Genomic DNA, 16901 nt, shown 5'->3' on the forward strand with positions numbered 1-16901 from the left:
GTATACAAAAATTAATTCAAAATGGATCATGGATCTAAATGTAAACCTAAAGTTATAAAACTTGCAGAAGAAAACAAGAAAAGCTTGGGCTAGGCAAAGATCTCTTTGATACAACATGAAAATATCATCCTTAAAGAAAAAAAAGATAAATTAGATGTTATCAAAATTAAGAACTTCTGTCCTTTGAAAGATTCTGTTATGAGAGTGAAAAGATAAGCTACAGATCAGGTGAAAATATTTGTAAATCACATTTCTAATACTGGACTTGTATCTAGAATATACTTTTAAAACCTCTATAATGAGAAAACAACAATTAAATTTAAAAATAGGTGAAAGATTCAAACAGACACTTAAAGAAGAAATACAGATGGCAAATGAAACATGAAAAGATGCTCAACAATACTGGTTATTAGAGAAATGGAAATTAAAACCACAATGAGCTACTACTACACACCTATTATAATGCCTAAAATTTAAAAGCCTGTCCAGGGCTTCCCTGGTGGTGCAGTGGTTGAGAGTCCGCCTGCCAATGCAGAGAACACAGGTTCGTGCCCCGGTCTGGGAAGATCCCACATGCCGCGGAGTGGCTGGGCCCGTGAGCCATGGCCGATGGGCCTGCGCATCCGGAGCCTGTGCTCCGCAACGGGAGAGGCCAAAACAGTGAGAGGCCCGTGTACCGCAAAAAATAAAAAAATAAAAGTCTGTCCATACCAAGTGTTGCCTATTAATATAGAGCACCTGGAACTCTCATACACTGCTGATTGGAATGTAAAATGGTACAATCACTTTGGAAAATCATTTCAGAGTTTCTTAAAAAGTTAAATTTATACCTACCATATGACCCAACCATTCTACTCCTATATTTACCCAAGGGAAATGAAAGCATATGTCCATACAAAGATTTACACAAATGTTCATAGCAGCTTTATTTGTAATAGCCAAGAAATGTAAACAACCCAATGCCCATCAACAGCTGAATGGATAAACAAATTATGGTATATTCATACAGTGGAATACTACTCAACAGTAAAAAGGAATGAACTATTCATACATCTTGTGACATAGACGAATCTCAGAATAACTATGCTGAGTGACAAAAGTCAGATTTTAAAAAGGCTCATACTATACAATTTCATTTTTATAAAATTGTAGACATAATAAATTGACCTCTAGTGACAGAAAGCAATTCAGTAGTTGTTTGGGGATGGTGGGGTAAGGGTGGAGGCAGGAAGAAGTGGGAATGGATTACAAAGGGGCACCAGGAATCTTTTGGGGGTGATAGATATGTTCCTTATTTGACTGTGGTGATGGTTTCATAGACATATACATACATCAAAACTTACCAAATTGTATACTATAAATATGTGCAGTTTATTTTATGTCAATTATATACTTAAATAGAGATATTTAAAAATTAAAACTCTGCTGGTATCTAACTCCCATTCTCTCCTCTGGTTTTAGAATTCTTTTGATAATTGAGATATAATTGACATATAACATTTAAGGTGTACAATGTGTTAACTCGATAATTTATATATTGCGATATGATTACCACTGTATCTTTAGCTAAGACCTCTATCGTGTCACATAATTATTATTTCTTTTTTGTAATGAGAACAATTAAGATCTAGTCTCTGAGCAACTTTGATGTTTATAATACAGTATTGTTGACTATAATCACCATGCAGTACATCAGATCTCCAGGAATTATGTATCTACTAGTTGCAAGTTTGTACCATTAAGCAACATCTCCCCTGCACTCTTACACCCATATCACATTCTCAAAGGTTTTCCATATTAATCATACAGTTTATTTTTCTCATAAATCAATTTAGGGTTCATTAAAAAATGTGATTTTTTTAAAATTCTGAGTTAATTCCTTAAGTTTTTAGAATTCAGTAGGCAATGGATGTTATATTATTCAACAACAGAATTCATAGCTAACATGTATGTGGCAAAAGTATACTAGGCTTTGCCATTACCATTATGTTAAATGAGTAGAATTACAGATATTTAGATAAAAATAATACACTATTTAAGATGTCTCAAGCCTAATCAGTTGCTGGGGAAGAGATGATGCAGTCCCCCTCTGGAGAGAGAGTAAGATATTCTATGGTCCTGAAAAATAGGTAGAGTGGAATAAAGGAAAAAAAAAAAAGCAAAGAGGGAAAAAATTAATGATTTTGTGACTTTCAAAAGTATGTGACTTTTTAAATCACATACTCCTGTCACTACCCCAAAAATATAAAACTGTACTTGAAGATGTTATAATGCCAAAATATGGGGGGAAAAAAGAATTACTTACACCCTATTAAACACACTGTTTTAAAATGTTGATAGTTGGCTGAGTTGAGAGCACTGAATGCATATATATCTCCAAACATAATGATAACAGGAGTTACTGGTAGTTATGCTTAAAAACATTCAGGTTCCAAATTGAACATAAATCTCTAGCCAAAATTCTCAGGTATTAATGTGTTTATTCAGCATCTTCAAGATGAACAAAATTACCACTATGCTCAGGAAAAGTATAAAAAGGAAACTAACAAGCTTAAGAAAAAAGTAACAGTATTTTTAATGAAAAAAATTACATTATAACAAGGACAGTAAACATTAAGTTACTATATATATATATATATATATATATACACACACACACACACATATACACACATTTTTTAATTTTTTAAAAAACCCGGTACAAAATTAAACTGCACCTTTCTCATAGTCACATGATTAAGTATGTATTTTGACAGGATATAAAAATGAAACACAAGCTGGTAGGCCTCAAGATTAGAAACTCTAATGCAGGACCATATCACCAAGACTATTTTCTATCAGTTTTGTGACTTTTAGAAAACATTTACCTTGTATAAGACATAAAGGCTTTTTCTTTTAAGTATGTTAACTGCCTACACAGAAAATCAATATTGAGGGAAGGACCCTCCATGTCTGTGTTTATCTATAATTCACTGTAGTATATATAATGTTCACTTGGAGGCTTACTTATAATGATAACTACAATAAAGAAACAAGCTCAGCTGTAATTATGAATTCTAACTGCTTGTTTTGAACATCCAACTTTCTACTATAGATATTACACCTTGTAATACATGACACAAAAGAGCATATGTCAAACTTTGCTGCAGAGCTGTTAGGAAAATGCCAAATACAGATACTGAAAACTTTATGCGCTGTATTTAATACCCTGTGCATTTTAAAATTAACTGAATATTTAAAAAACGTAAACATACTTTTAAAAAAGCAATGCTAAGCACCTTTAAAATACAATACCAATATACTGTGACTGAACATGCATTTGGAGGACAAATTAATTTTTAAAAATTAATTTAGAAACCATTTTTAAAGAGCTACTCATTAAAATACTTACATGAAAATATTGATAGTTCCAGTTCCTACCTAAAAACCAAAAGAGTATACAATTAGGGATTTAAACCTTCATGCTCTTTTTTTTTCTTTTTGTTTGTGGGGAAGATTCACTGCAACTTTCTGTCCTCGTAAAAAAAGTATCAGAAGAGACATTCGCATAGAATTAAGTGAGAAATGTTTTTAAACTATGTTTTGTTCTTGACCAAGTGCTAAAGTCTGGATCCTCTGACATCTCTCATCCTCCTAAGTAACTGACTAGTTTGTATCTTAACAAGCATTTCTCCTTAGCAACATCAAAAAGGAATGTCTCCAAAGTAATATAGTTCAATAAACTATAATAAACTATCGTGATTAATGAAAGGTAAAGATCTATTATTTAAAATCTTGAAAGAAGTTTCCATAAAAACTAGAAATAACAAATGAAATGAATATTACCCACAATGCAACACTAAACTATAAATTAATTGGGACTTATACCCTTTAAGTACACACATACTAAGAGAAAACTGGGCTTGAGGTAACTAAGAGTTGCGGGGTTTTTTTTTGCTGTACGCGGGCCTCTCACTGTTGTGGCCTCTCCCATTGCGGAGCACAAGCTCCGGACACGCAGGCTCAGCGGCCATGGCTCACAGGCCCAGCTGCCCCGCGGCATGTGGGATCTTCCCGGACCAGGGCACGAACCCGTGTCACCTGCATCGGCAGGTGGACTCTCAATCACTGCACCACCAGGGAAGCCCTAGAGCTGTGTTTAACTTAGCATAACATAGATTTGGCAGCCTGCCTCTATAAATGCTGACATCAAGTATTTTCAATTCTTAGGAAAAATAAAAGCAATTCTTATTAAAAAATTATATATGTAACTGAATATTAACTTTGCATTAAATATAGGTATAAATAACTTTTATGTTAAATAGGGTATAAATATAAAGAGCAAGGAATTTTATAATTCCATCTGCTTCTAACATAACAGTGCTTTATACTTAGATACATGTTGTGTACCTGAAACAATTAAAGTGAATTAAGAATGGGAGATTGAACTTAGAAAAGCCAAAAAGACTCATAGTTATATAAAGTATTAAGGTTAAATTTTATATTCTGCATGCTTTGAATATTAAACATTAATATCCATTGGAAATGCTTATTACTTTTAAATAAAAATTTAAATATACCCACAAATGATCTCCGGGGGAAAAAAAGGCTTTAGGTTGATTTCTTGACAGCTATAATTGACATTTCCAGCTCGCCAGCCTTATAGAAACAAGTAGCTTATAATGAATATACTGATTAGTACTTATTCAGTATTTGAAGTAAATATACTTACAAAAAGACTCATATTCATGTAAAGTATTAAGGCTGAATTTCATATTATATTCTGTATGCTTTGAATATTAAACATTAATATCCATTTGAAATTCTTATTTTTAAATAAAAATTTAAATAAACCCACACATGGTCTCTACAGGGAAAAAAAGCCTTTAGGTGATTTCTTGACAGTTATAATTGACATTTCTAGGTTACCAACCTTCTGGAAAAGAGAAGCTTATAATGAATATACTGATTAGTACTTGTTCAGTATTTGAAGTAAATATGCTTATTTAACAAGCAAATATAACACACCAGTTGTTTTAAAGTTTTAAATATGAACTAAATTTTCAACTATAAATCTTTACCTTTAAATACTATAAATTTTAATACCATCAATTCATTAAGAACTCTGGCACAGAAAAATAAATACAACTTAAATTCTTTTCTAACCAGAGCTGAATCTTCAATACAAAATAGGGGAAAAAAAAAAAAGAAAAATCTTCTGCTGATATCAAAAAGTTCCCCTAATTATCTGTTAACACCAGGGAATTCTATTATTCTTTCTGAATTCTCTCAATTTCTACATTTTTCAACCCATAAGTAGTATTTTAACTACAATACTGTATAAATCCATGCAAAAAACATTTATTTCTCTTGCTTATCTGATTCAAGTTAAAACTCTCAGTACTTACCAAGACACTGTAAATTTCTACTAGATGACCATTGGTATACTACTGGTTTGTAGTTTTAAGTATAAAAATTAGAATGGAAGAAGCTAAAATGCAACCACATAGTTTTCACAGATGTGAATGTTGGGCTTCATGTTATGATGTAAAATCTGTTGTTTTTCTTTCCAAATGAGACAGACCTCAGATATTCTCCCGTCTGCCAATTTAAAAATTTTCTTCACAACTTTAAAGAGGGAATAACTCTTTCAGAACTCAAAAAAATTCACCACACACACACACACAAACTCACATACTTTTTTTGTTGTTCTTTTTTAAGAACCAAAATTAATATCTAATTTCCAGAGGATGAATTAGATAAGTGGATACGTTCAGATGACCTTTTGAAATACTGGCCTTATCAGATAATCAAAAAGCATAAGAATTATACAAAATAAGAGGAATAAAATATCTCTTAAGGTAAAAATAGGGAGTTAGCAACAAATATGTCAGTTTTAAATTAAAGCTGCTCATTAAACCAGTCTTCAGTCCACTTATCACAATGCTGCGCTTTGATAATATTCACCTTCTTTTTTATGACATCAGAAGTCACCAGAGTTGTAAATTCTGAAAAGCTTCAATAATTTATGTAGCAGACAATTTCTTACAGTCCAATTTTTTTTTTGCTTCCATAGATAATGCTGGTTCTTTGGGTTCTTGCTTAACTTGGTTCACAGAAATGGTACCTTCTGGACTTTCTTCAACTTTAAAACCGAACATAAAAGAAAAACCCTAAGGGTTAATATAATTTATAATACTGGAATCTTTAGAATTATATGAATTTAGAAGCAAGGCAAAAAAAACAACAACAGTAGTTTGGGAAAAGAATCAAGTAATTTAGAAAATCAGCTGGTGTATTTGAGAACTCAATGCTTCTGACATCTTAACGGTCATTCATATTAAATTCCTTCAGTACGGAAAAAAAAGAGACCAAGAAAACTGCAAAGTTACACTCTTCAGAAGATTCTTTGACCAAAAATCAGTCCATAATTTGATAAAATTATGAGGAATATTTCATATTTAAACTCAACTGTCTTTAAAAATATGTGTGACTAAAAGTCAGGAAGCCTCTCATTATTTGAAAATGATTTTTTTTTTTACAAACAGCAAACATATACTACAAATCCACTGATGTGTTACCATTCTCATATGGTCTCCATACTCACTCAATGTTCTCTCCCTAAAGAAATCACACTACTTAAATACTTCAGAAAAAATATGCAACATCTTAAATGATAGCTCTGACTTAGCTGCACAAGCTATGTGTTTGCTTATGCGAAACATTTCAGAATGTACTACCATTCTGATTTCAAAGTACTTATGACCAAATTAATGTAAATGTAGCAAACCAGCAACACTACTGTGATCTGGCAGGTGGGATACCTAAGATAAAATCTTTCTCTTTCTCAGGAATATGTTTTTCAGTTGCTATGGGGAACCAAGGTCAAGGGGACTATACTTGCTCAGAAAAGTGTGTCGAACACACCTAATGCTTGTCACATACAGGTGTGTTAGAGTTTAGCCTACACCATATCAAGAAAACCAGTAGAGGATGGATTTGAGTGATCCTGAGAATTCATATTTAGGTGAAGTAGTCCCTAAAATCATGATCTAACTTGATAGATCATGCAAGTTCAGATCCAAAGAGGGACTCCTTTAAGGCAATCTGAATTACAGCTCCCAGAAAACCTTGGCACAATGGACGGACAAGAGATCTTAGAACTGGAAGAAGTTTTGGAGGCAGACAGATCCGGGTTTAAATGCCCTCTCTGTCACTTACTAGATGTGATTTTTTAGGCAATTACTTAACCTCCCAGAGTCTTGGTCTCCTCACTTGTAGAATGGGGACACTACTAGCTATTTCATGGAGTAGTTGTGAGGATTAGTTCATGTATATTCCTTTTCTCTCTCTTCTCCTAAAGTTCCTAAAGACAACTGCCACAGCCCTCTGGAGAAATTTTCTTAAAAGTATGCTTCCTATAAATTTAAAAGCCAATGATTTTTTTCTGGAAGGCACCATCTCACACATGGAGGGAAAAATGTATGTTCTAAGGATAATTTCTATGAAGACTTTTGTTCTTCAAAGCAAACTGCAGATCTTTTCCCACAAAAACGCCCAATCCAGAACAATTTGTGTGAAAAGAAGTGGCATAGGTCAAGTAGCAGTTAACAGAATTTATTACTATGTTGACTGGGTTCATTCCAAAGTGAAGGCAACAAAATCTTGGATTAAAACCAAGTCCCCAAGTCTTACTAGTTCCCTTTCAATTTCTATAGAACTCAACATTTAAGTCTATAACTCAAAATCCTCCTTTTAACCTTTACATCTGCCAACTTCATCCCATTTTTCTTTGTGTGTGTGTATCAATTTTTCCATAATAACCTTTACACTAAATAGTTTTCCTTTTAGAGTTTCTCTAATTTTTTTTCATGCATTCAAAAATGACCTTCCTAAAAAAAAAAAAAAAAAATGACCTTCCTGATTTCATATCACCACAGATTTTCCATGTAAAACTAGGTAATTAGGGAATGAATAATTTTGATAAAGAAAAACATTAAAATGTTTAAAAGTTATTAAACTCATGGTCACCAAATTTCTTCCCTTTTTCTCCTGGTTTTACTGGATTTATTAATATATTATAAACCCACTGAGTAGAAATGACAGTTTTTTTCTCTCTAGTGTAATAGTGATGATAGTCCATAAAGGTTAAAAAAAATAAAATCATATGATTTTAACTTACTAAGAGCTGGGTGGCTGTCTATAATCTGTATTGGAATGGTCTGAACATTTCCCAGCAGAATCCGATGAACATTTCCTTCCAGATTCTCTGTATCCTCAACATCTCCAACTTCCACCAGCTGATCCACTGCAACCAGATTTTGATCGGGTCCTGGAAGGTTACCCATGGTAGAGGAAATACTATTGTTTTGGGTTAGGCATGCATCTGTTTGAAGGCAATGAGTTTGACCAAGCAGCAGAGAATTATTATTCATTACAGCACTTCCTACTGAATCCAGAAGTCTTGAAGGACTGGAGGAGGGGTGATTATTTACTGATATCAGAGCTGGTGATCCATCAGAAGATGTGAATCTTGGTTGCAACTGCAAACCCTTTTGAACCGAAAAGAGTTACATCAAAATGTTTGAATTTACTATGTATGTTTTTCTTATCAAATATAGTACTCTTTTGACGGAATAAAAGCTAAGAGTATAGCTAATAACAAATATTAAGTGAGGACAGAAACAAGAACCAAAGGAAAATTAGTACAACTAATTTTATCGCATGCATAGTCAATTCAAACTTTTCCAAAACATATTGTTTGAATTATCATCTTAAATCAAGACACAAAAAAGTCAGAAAATTAATGATGAAAACATCTTTGATCATCTTTATAATTCTATAACAATTCTGTTAAATCCCTAAGAAAAGAGGGAAGATTGAGGAAGAACGATAAGGGCCCCAAATTTGGCTATTACACTGGATACTTACCTGTAGTTGTGTGAATATTTTTGGCTGAAATGAAGAAAGTGAGGAGAGCAAGTGCGCTGGTTCTGGAGACAAAGAACCCCTTGTCTGATTTGTTTCCACTTTGCTGGAAATTGCTTCTCCTTGTGAATTTCCTAAATTATATAAAAAATAAACTATTAAAACAAAGTAATTTTTATGGCTTCTAGGATATACTTTATTACAATCCTTACTATCAGAAATGGAATAGGAAATAAGGTCAAAGGTTTGAAACGGACTTTAAGAAGTTATCTAGTCTACTATTTCCAGAACCTGGTAGATCATCAGAATCACTAAACTTTAAAAAATAAATTCCTAGATTCAACCTCCAGTAATTTTAATTCAGTATATCTAGGAAGGGATGTAAGAAGCTAGTTCTAATCTAGTCCATTTTTTTCATGCTATAATGCTGGACCTAAGCTTCTCCAGATGTGGAACACCTACTGAATATCTCAGTTACAAACACCAAACTTAACTCATCTTCGATAACCCTAGTGCCTAGGACAATGCCTGGCATAAAGCAGGTCTTCAATAATAATAGTACTAAATTTCTTTCAATAACTCATTTTTGAATAAATGAAGAAGAGTAAAAATTTTTCTTTTCTAAATATCTCAATTTTAAAGTAATTGCCCTTCAGGAATTTGAGTCCTTCTCATGTAATTCTTATGTTAACCCAAATATATTCATCTCTTTAAGGTAATCAGAAACCAATTAAAACCAATCATCAACAACTATTTATTGCTCCCATACTGCATATCGCACCCATGTAACCGAGTAATTTTAAAAAATGGTCCTGGTGTCAGACAAGGATGGATTTAAGTGCTGGCTTTTCTCTGTAGCCTTCAACATTCTATTTAACTCAGTTTCTAAACTTCAGTTTCCTCATGGGTAAAATCAGGATAATAAGAGAATTTTCCTCAAAGGATTAACAGTACTCTCACTTTTCTTGGCTGCTTCATTTCTAACTGTCCCACCTCACTATGCTGCAGTTACCCGCTACTATGATTATACCTGGGACTATTATTCCACATGTAAAATCTCTAATTCAAACATCCCATTCTCTGATCACAACCTCTATTCTTCCAGGGATTTTGCTCAGGTACTCTACTACAATTCTGCTTCAACTTCATGTGAACCTCCAGTTAACTAATTCCTCAGTTTTCTTCAGATCCATCACTGTCTTCCTTAATAAAATTTTCTCCCCATCCAGCTTAGAGTCCTGGGCTTATAATTTTAGTCACTCTCTTGCAGATACCTTAAACTCCCTTTCCTCTCTGTCCTTTGGTCATAATGCCCTGGTAAAATCCTAATTCTGGATGAAAATGGCTTCCAGGGCCTATACATGTAAAGCTGAATGTCACTGAAGAAGAAATTCGCTGTCACTACTAATACCAATTCATGATCATCAGCCTCAATAGGAACTTCATGTATATGACAATCTTATAATGTTTCTCTCACTCTATATCAGGGATGATATTAAATCTCCATTTTCCTCAAATCTTGGTCACCCTTCCTGTGATCTTTTCTCATTCTTAACACTTACTTAAAGAGAAAAGAGAAGCTATCAGATAGAAATGTACTCAACTTCCCATCACCAAACCTATCAAGTACCTTCATCTTCATCTAGCTCTTCAGGTCTCTCCTTTCCTAACATACCTTCCCTCAACCCCATACCCACTTCATAGCAAACTTTTTGAAGTGGTCCACACTGTCCCTGCTTCTTTATTCATCTCCCATTCACTCTTCAGCTACGCCAATATGGGTTCCTTCCAATCCACCTCATTGAAATGATTGGACTCACGCTTTTCCAAACTTAATCACAGGATCTTTTTCTCTCCCCTGCTACCAATACCCAACTCTTATGCCACGACTGCTGAGCTCAGTAAATGCCACTGTCAGTCAGTTGCTCATGGAAGAAACTCAGGAGTCATCCCAGATCATTCCCACTTTTTTACCTCCTACACCTATTCAATCAATAACCAAGGCCTTTGAATTCAATTTTTTAAATAACTCTTAAATCTGCCTAATTCTAGTATAAATGTCACCAACTGTAATCTATACCACTATCACCTTTCACTTGGACTGCTGTAAGGGCCTCCTAAACCTGTTTTCTTTAACCAGTTTTATCTCTAAGCATTGTCTATACTTTACATTAGCTTTCTTAAGTTCCTTGGACACAGCAAGCACTTTCTTGCTCAGCCTTCAAACATGCTATTCCTTTGACTGGCAAATTCCTATTCATTCTTCAGTTCTCAGTCTAGAGAATAGGGAAGGGACACTTAAGAAAATAACTTTTAAACTAAGTTGCATGTCACTATCACCATTCCCATACAATTTGGCACAATTCTCTCATGGCACAATTCATAAGGGTAATTCATTAGAATATACTGTAGTGCCTTTTTCTCTTGCTAAACTTTAAATTCAATGAAGCAAGAAACTTACTTTTTTTTTAGGCTCAGCATTTATCACACTGAGTTAATATACATAGAACAAATGAATAACTCTGAAGACTTTGTGAATTTTTTTTTTATGTTACTGGTGAAGGTACTATGATTTTAATTAATTACATATTAAATGTTAAAAAAATGCAACTGAGGAGGGAATTCCTTATTTATATTAAAAGGTAAGTTACCAAAAATTCTATTCTTTTTTTTTTAACATCTTTATTGGCGTATAACTGCTTTACAATGGTGTGTTACTTTCTGCTTTATAACAAAGTGAATCAGTTATACCTATACATCTGTTCCCATATCTCTTCCCTCTTGCATCTCCCTCCCTCCTACCCTCCCTATCCCACCCCTCTAGGTGGTCACAAAGCACCGAGCTGATCTCCCTGTGCTATGCAGCTGCTTCCCACTAGCTATCTACTTTACGTTTAGTAGTGTATATATGTCCATGTCACTCTCTCACTTTGTCACAGCTTACCCTTCCCCCTTCCCATATCCTCAAGTCCATTCTCTAGTAGGTCTGTGTCTTTATTCCCATCTTACCCCTAGGTTCTTCATGACTTTTTTTTTTCCCTTAGATTCCATATATATGTGTTAGCATATGGTATTTGTTTTTCTCTTTCTAACTTACTCCACTCTGTATGACAGACTCTAGGTCCATCCACCTCACTACAAATAACTAAATTTCGTTTCTTTTTACGGCTGAGTAGTATTCCATTGTATACATGTACCACATCTTCTTTATCCATTCATGCGATGATGGACATTTAGGTTGCTTCCATCTCCTGGCTATTGTAAATAGAGCTGCAACGAACATTTTAGTACATGACTCTTTTAGAATTATGGTTTTCTCAGGGTATATGCCCAGTAGTGGGATTGCTGGGTCCTATGGTAGTTCTATTTGTAGTTTTTTAAGGAACCTCCATACTGTTCTCCATAGTGGCTGTACCAATTCACATTCCCACCAGCAGTGCAAGAGTATTCCCTTTTCTTCACACACTTTCCAGCATTTATTGTTTCTAGATTTTTTGATGATGGCCATTCTGACCAGTGTGAGATGATATCTCATTGTAGTTTTGATTTTCATTTCTCTAATGATTAATGATGTTGAACATTCTTTCATGTGTTTGTTGGCAATCTGTATATCTACTTTGGAGAAATGTCTATTTAGGTCTTCTGCCCATTTTTGGATTGGGTTGTTTGTTCTTTGGTTATTGAGCTGCATGAGCTGCTTGTATATTTTGGAGATGAATCCTTTGTCAGTTGCTTCATTTGCAAATATTTTCTCCCATTCTGAGGGTTGTCTTTTGGTCTTGTTTATGGTTTCCTTTGCTGTGCAAAAGCTTTTAAGTTTCATTACGTCCCTATTGTTTATTTTTGTTTTTATTTCCATTTCTGTAGGAGGTGGGTCAAAAAGGATCTTGCTGTGATTTATGTCACAGAGTGTTCTGCCTATGTTTTCCTCTAAGAGTTTGATAGTTTCTGGCCTTACATTTAGGTCTTTAATCCATTTTGAGTTTATTTTTGTTTATGGTGTTAGGGAGTGTTCTAATCTCATACTTTTACATGTACCTGTCCAATTTTCCCAGCACCACTTATTGAAGAGCCTGCCCTTTCTCTACTGTACATTCCTGCCTCCTTTATCAAAGATAAGGTGACCATATGTGTGTGGATTCATCTCTGGGCTTTCTATCCTGTTCCATTGATCTATCTTTCTGTTTTTGTGCCAGTACCGTACTGTCTTGATTACTGTAGCTTTGTAGTATAGTCTGAAGTCAGGGAGCCTGATTCCTCCAGCTCCGTTTTTCGTTCTCATTGTTGCTTTGAATATTTGGAGTCTTTTGTGTTTCCATACAAATTGTGAAATTTTTTGTTCTATTTCTGTGAAAAATGCCAGTGGTTGTTTGATAGGGATTGCATTGAATCTGTAGATTGCTTTGGGTAGTAGAGTCATTTTCACAATGTTGATTCTTCCAATCCAAGAACATGGTATATCTCTCCATCTATTTGTATCATCTTTAATCTCTTTCATCAGTGTCTCCTAATTTTCTGCATACAGGTCTTTTGTCTCCTTAGGTAGGTTTATTCCTAGATATTTTATTCTTTTTGTTGCAATGGTAAATGGGAGTGTTTTCTTAATTTCACTTTCAGATTTTTCATCATTAGTGTATAGGAATGCCAGAGATATCTGTGCATTAGTTTTGTATCCTGCTACTTTACCAAATTCATTGATTAGCTCTAGTAGTTTTCTGGTAGCATCTTTAGGATTCTCTATGTATAGTATCATGTCATCTGCATTTGTGAGTTATTTTATAGGCAAAGTGACTCTTAAAGGTTAATAAGCCAAAGAATAAAAAAAAAATTGTACTGTATATAATTATTAATTTATTCTAAAGCATCTATTTAGGTGTTAACTTTTTAGAAGCCATTATGCTAAGAACTAGGTATATTAATTTGAATAAAATATGATTCTCAAATCATAATGAAAGATACATATGCATAAACAAAGGATACCATGTTAAATGCAGAGATAAATACAAAAGAGTGAATATCCATCTGTACATAGGGGGTGAAGTTAAGAGAGCATTTAAAGCCAAAGAGATTGCTATGTGAGTAATGAGAGGAGTTCGCCATACAGAAGAGGAGAAAAGACATTTCTAGAAGAGACATTTCTAGACAAAGACATTTCTAGAAGAGAGAACAAAAGGGTTGAAATAAGCTTGGAATATTGAGAGAGCAAAGGAGTAAGAACATATGAGAAAAAACAAACCATACAAAAAAAACCATACCAAAAAAAAAGGAAAGCTGATTATATAGAAGGAAATTTAAATAGCTGGAAGTATTTTGATAAATCCTAACATAGTTGCTCTTGCCTCTTTGGGACATGGTTTCCTTATTCATAAATTAGACGAGATAAATTAGATGACATCTTAAATGTCTTCCAATTTTAACACTGCTTGATTTTATATCTTAAAAGTATTCAAGATAACCTACCTTCTGCAAGTGTAACTGTCACAGTCTCTCTGAGAATATTCCCACTATCTGTAGTCCACTGAAGCTGAAATGGGAACATTTACTTCAGTAAAAAGAACAAAGCATTTATTTTGAAAACTATTTTAAAACAGCAATGCAACTGTCATATCTTATTCAGTCATAGTATAAATGTGCTTTATTCTGTAATTACTCTCTTTATTTGTTCACATTCTCAAAGTATTAAGTATATTTAACTATGCAAATAAATTAGCTTCCTAAGGTCAGATAGCAAGAATTTGGATAGCAAGTGTAGATGGCAAAGACTACTGCTAACCGAATCTGTTTTAGTTCCTGAATTTTGGATAGTGAATAACTAAGAGTTTTGGACAGAAAAGAATAGTAGCTCTAGCTTAAAAAAGTCTCAATCTATTCAGTTACTGAATTTAGAGAGTAAAAATGTATAGAGAAAAGAATACTGCTACTTGAGATTTTAATGCCAAAATCACTGCTTGTATTACAATTAGCAGTTCCTGGGTAACTACATTAATCTCTTCAGATTAGGCAAAATTTTCATAGAAATGGCCACTTTTCTGGAGAAAGCTACAGTATCACAGTGTGAGGTAAACTTTATATCCATAGACAGCATATAGAACCAACATCATCACTTTGTGTATTCAACTCTGAACTATTCTATTTAAACTTGCTTCTATTGAAATTTTAAAAAGAGGTGGAGATAAACACAGTATGTACTCAATAAATATCTGTTAAATGAATAAGATATACTTTTTACAGAGATAATATGTGTTTAAGTGAAGATTACTATTGTTATTATAGTCAGGGTTAGAAATTCGCTGATATTTCTTCTTGTGAGAGTAATAAAAAATATTTTAGTCAAATCATTATCTGAGAGTTCATAGTGTTCACATTTTGAGAAAAAGATACTATCATTTTTCCTTATATCACAGTTACTTTTATGGCCTAATAGCAATCATGCATCAGCTGAGAAAGATTGTTGTAATAAAACAAGGAATTACAGTTGTAATCATACCGTTGCTGGAATAATCTCTGAGTTATATACATTATCTCCATTTCTCAAGGATTTCTGTACCTCATGGATGTGATTTTTTATATCATTTACAGTTGGAAAAAAGGATAAATTATGTCTTTCAGGTACCTCATCAGGTTTGAACAGTTCCCTTTCCACAAATTTTCTATGGAGAATATAAAACAGAATAAAAACATAAACAATCTAGCAATCTAATTCAGCTCAAATGATGAAGAGTTCTCTTTTAGTATAAACTTCTAAGTATGGTTTACAGCTTTATAAGTAATTTATATTTTTCCACTTTTTTCCCATACATTAAGTCATGGAATTCATGCAGATTAAAGAAATGTAATATTTTCATTGGTTAAACACCTATATATCTTAGAATGAGCTTTGATATTTTTATGAATTTAACGAAATCACTATTTTCAATTTAAATATAATATGTTTTTGAATGCCTGGCACTGCACTGAACACTTCACATCTAGTATCTCCTTTAACCCACACTATAATCCTGTGAGGTAAGTATAATTATCATTCCCACTTTACAGATGAGAGAACTGAGGGCTACAGAAGGTAAGTATTGCTTTGGCCAAGAAGTTCGTTTGGGTTTTCGTAAGCTGTTAGGAAAAAATCCGAATGAACTTTTTGGCCAACCCAATCATTTTCCCAAAGTTATACACCTAGCTAGTAAGTAAGGGAGACTGGGCCTATACCAAAGTTATACATATAAACATCATGTTTCATTGCTTTCAAAAGTCATCAATTAATATATGAAATACGTCTGCTCAAATTTTACAAGTAGACAAATGAGAAGATAGAAATAAAAGGCAGCATTGCCATACGATGGTTATAAAAAATAAAGATATAAAAGAAATGATAAAATTCAATATACATATTCTTTGTGCATTACATTCAGTAGACCACATTGAAGAGCTGTATTATACCTCTGTTTTTACAATATAGGTTTAGTAAAATAGTGGATGGCTTACCAAACTTTGGCTCTGTTCTAAGAATGCCCCAATGAAAATAAACATAAAATGTCTAAGAAAGCTGCTAAATAGAAAAGTCATGTATCAATTAAGAAATCGTCCTGGGAAATACTCATTGTGTTGTTCAGATCAGACTACACAATAACCAGAAGGAATAAGGTCAGTTAAGTAGCAGAAATCATGCTGGAGAGCACAGGCTGTAGTCAGACCTAGATTTCAGTTCTGCCTGTATATCTTTAACCACCCTGAGTCTCCATTTCCTCATCTGCAGAATGAGGATAAGTACACAAACTTCATGAGTCATAAGAATAAATGAGATCATACCTATAAGTGCTTAGCACAATAGCTGGCACATACATACTAAGTGCCACATAATAATTATTATTATATCCTGAGTATCAATAAAATTAGACCAGAGTACTATCTATAAAATTTCATTAAACAAAAAAACTATCCACATTCTTTTGTTGTAATAAAATTTAATTGCATTTCAAACAGGTTAAAAAGTATCTTGGCCC

The 16901-nt window shown here is 33.5% G+C and overlaps 1 protein-coding gene across 3 annotated transcripts in view; it reads right to left on the bottom strand.

The window, feature by feature from the left end:
• Positions 1-2612: 2612 nt before the first annotated feature.
• The window catches only part of CARF (calcium responsive transcription factor), a 59661-nt gene continuing 45372 nt past the window's right edge, over positions 2613-16901 (bottom strand). For 2 of the 3 annotated variants that reach the window (XR_004350751.1, XR_004350752.1), the window contains 6 exons: positions 15395-15557; positions 14368-14431; positions 8911-9041; positions 8162-8531; positions 5947-6124; positions 2613-3420 (listed from right to left, as the gene is read on the bottom strand). Coding sequence is in view for 1 of the 3 variants with exons in the window: in XM_032637661.1 (XP_032493552.1) it covers positions 6006-6124; positions 8162-8531; positions 8911-9041; positions 14368-14431; positions 15395-15557 (847 nt within the window). In the remaining 2 variants the exon portion in view is untranslated. Of the gene's footprint in view, positions 3421-4140; positions 6125-8161; positions 8532-8910; positions 9042-14367; positions 14432-15394; positions 15558-16901 lie in introns of those variants that run through there. The other variant, XM_032637661.1, reaches the window with a different exon arrangement.

This window comes from Phocoena sinus, chromosome 7 (genome assembly GCF_008692025.1).
Source record: "Phocoena sinus isolate mPhoSin1 chromosome 7, mPhoSin1.pri, whole genome shotgun sequence".
NCBI classification, from domain to species: domain Eukaryota; kingdom Metazoa; phylum Chordata; class Mammalia; order Artiodactyla; family Phocoenidae; genus Phocoena; species Phocoena sinus.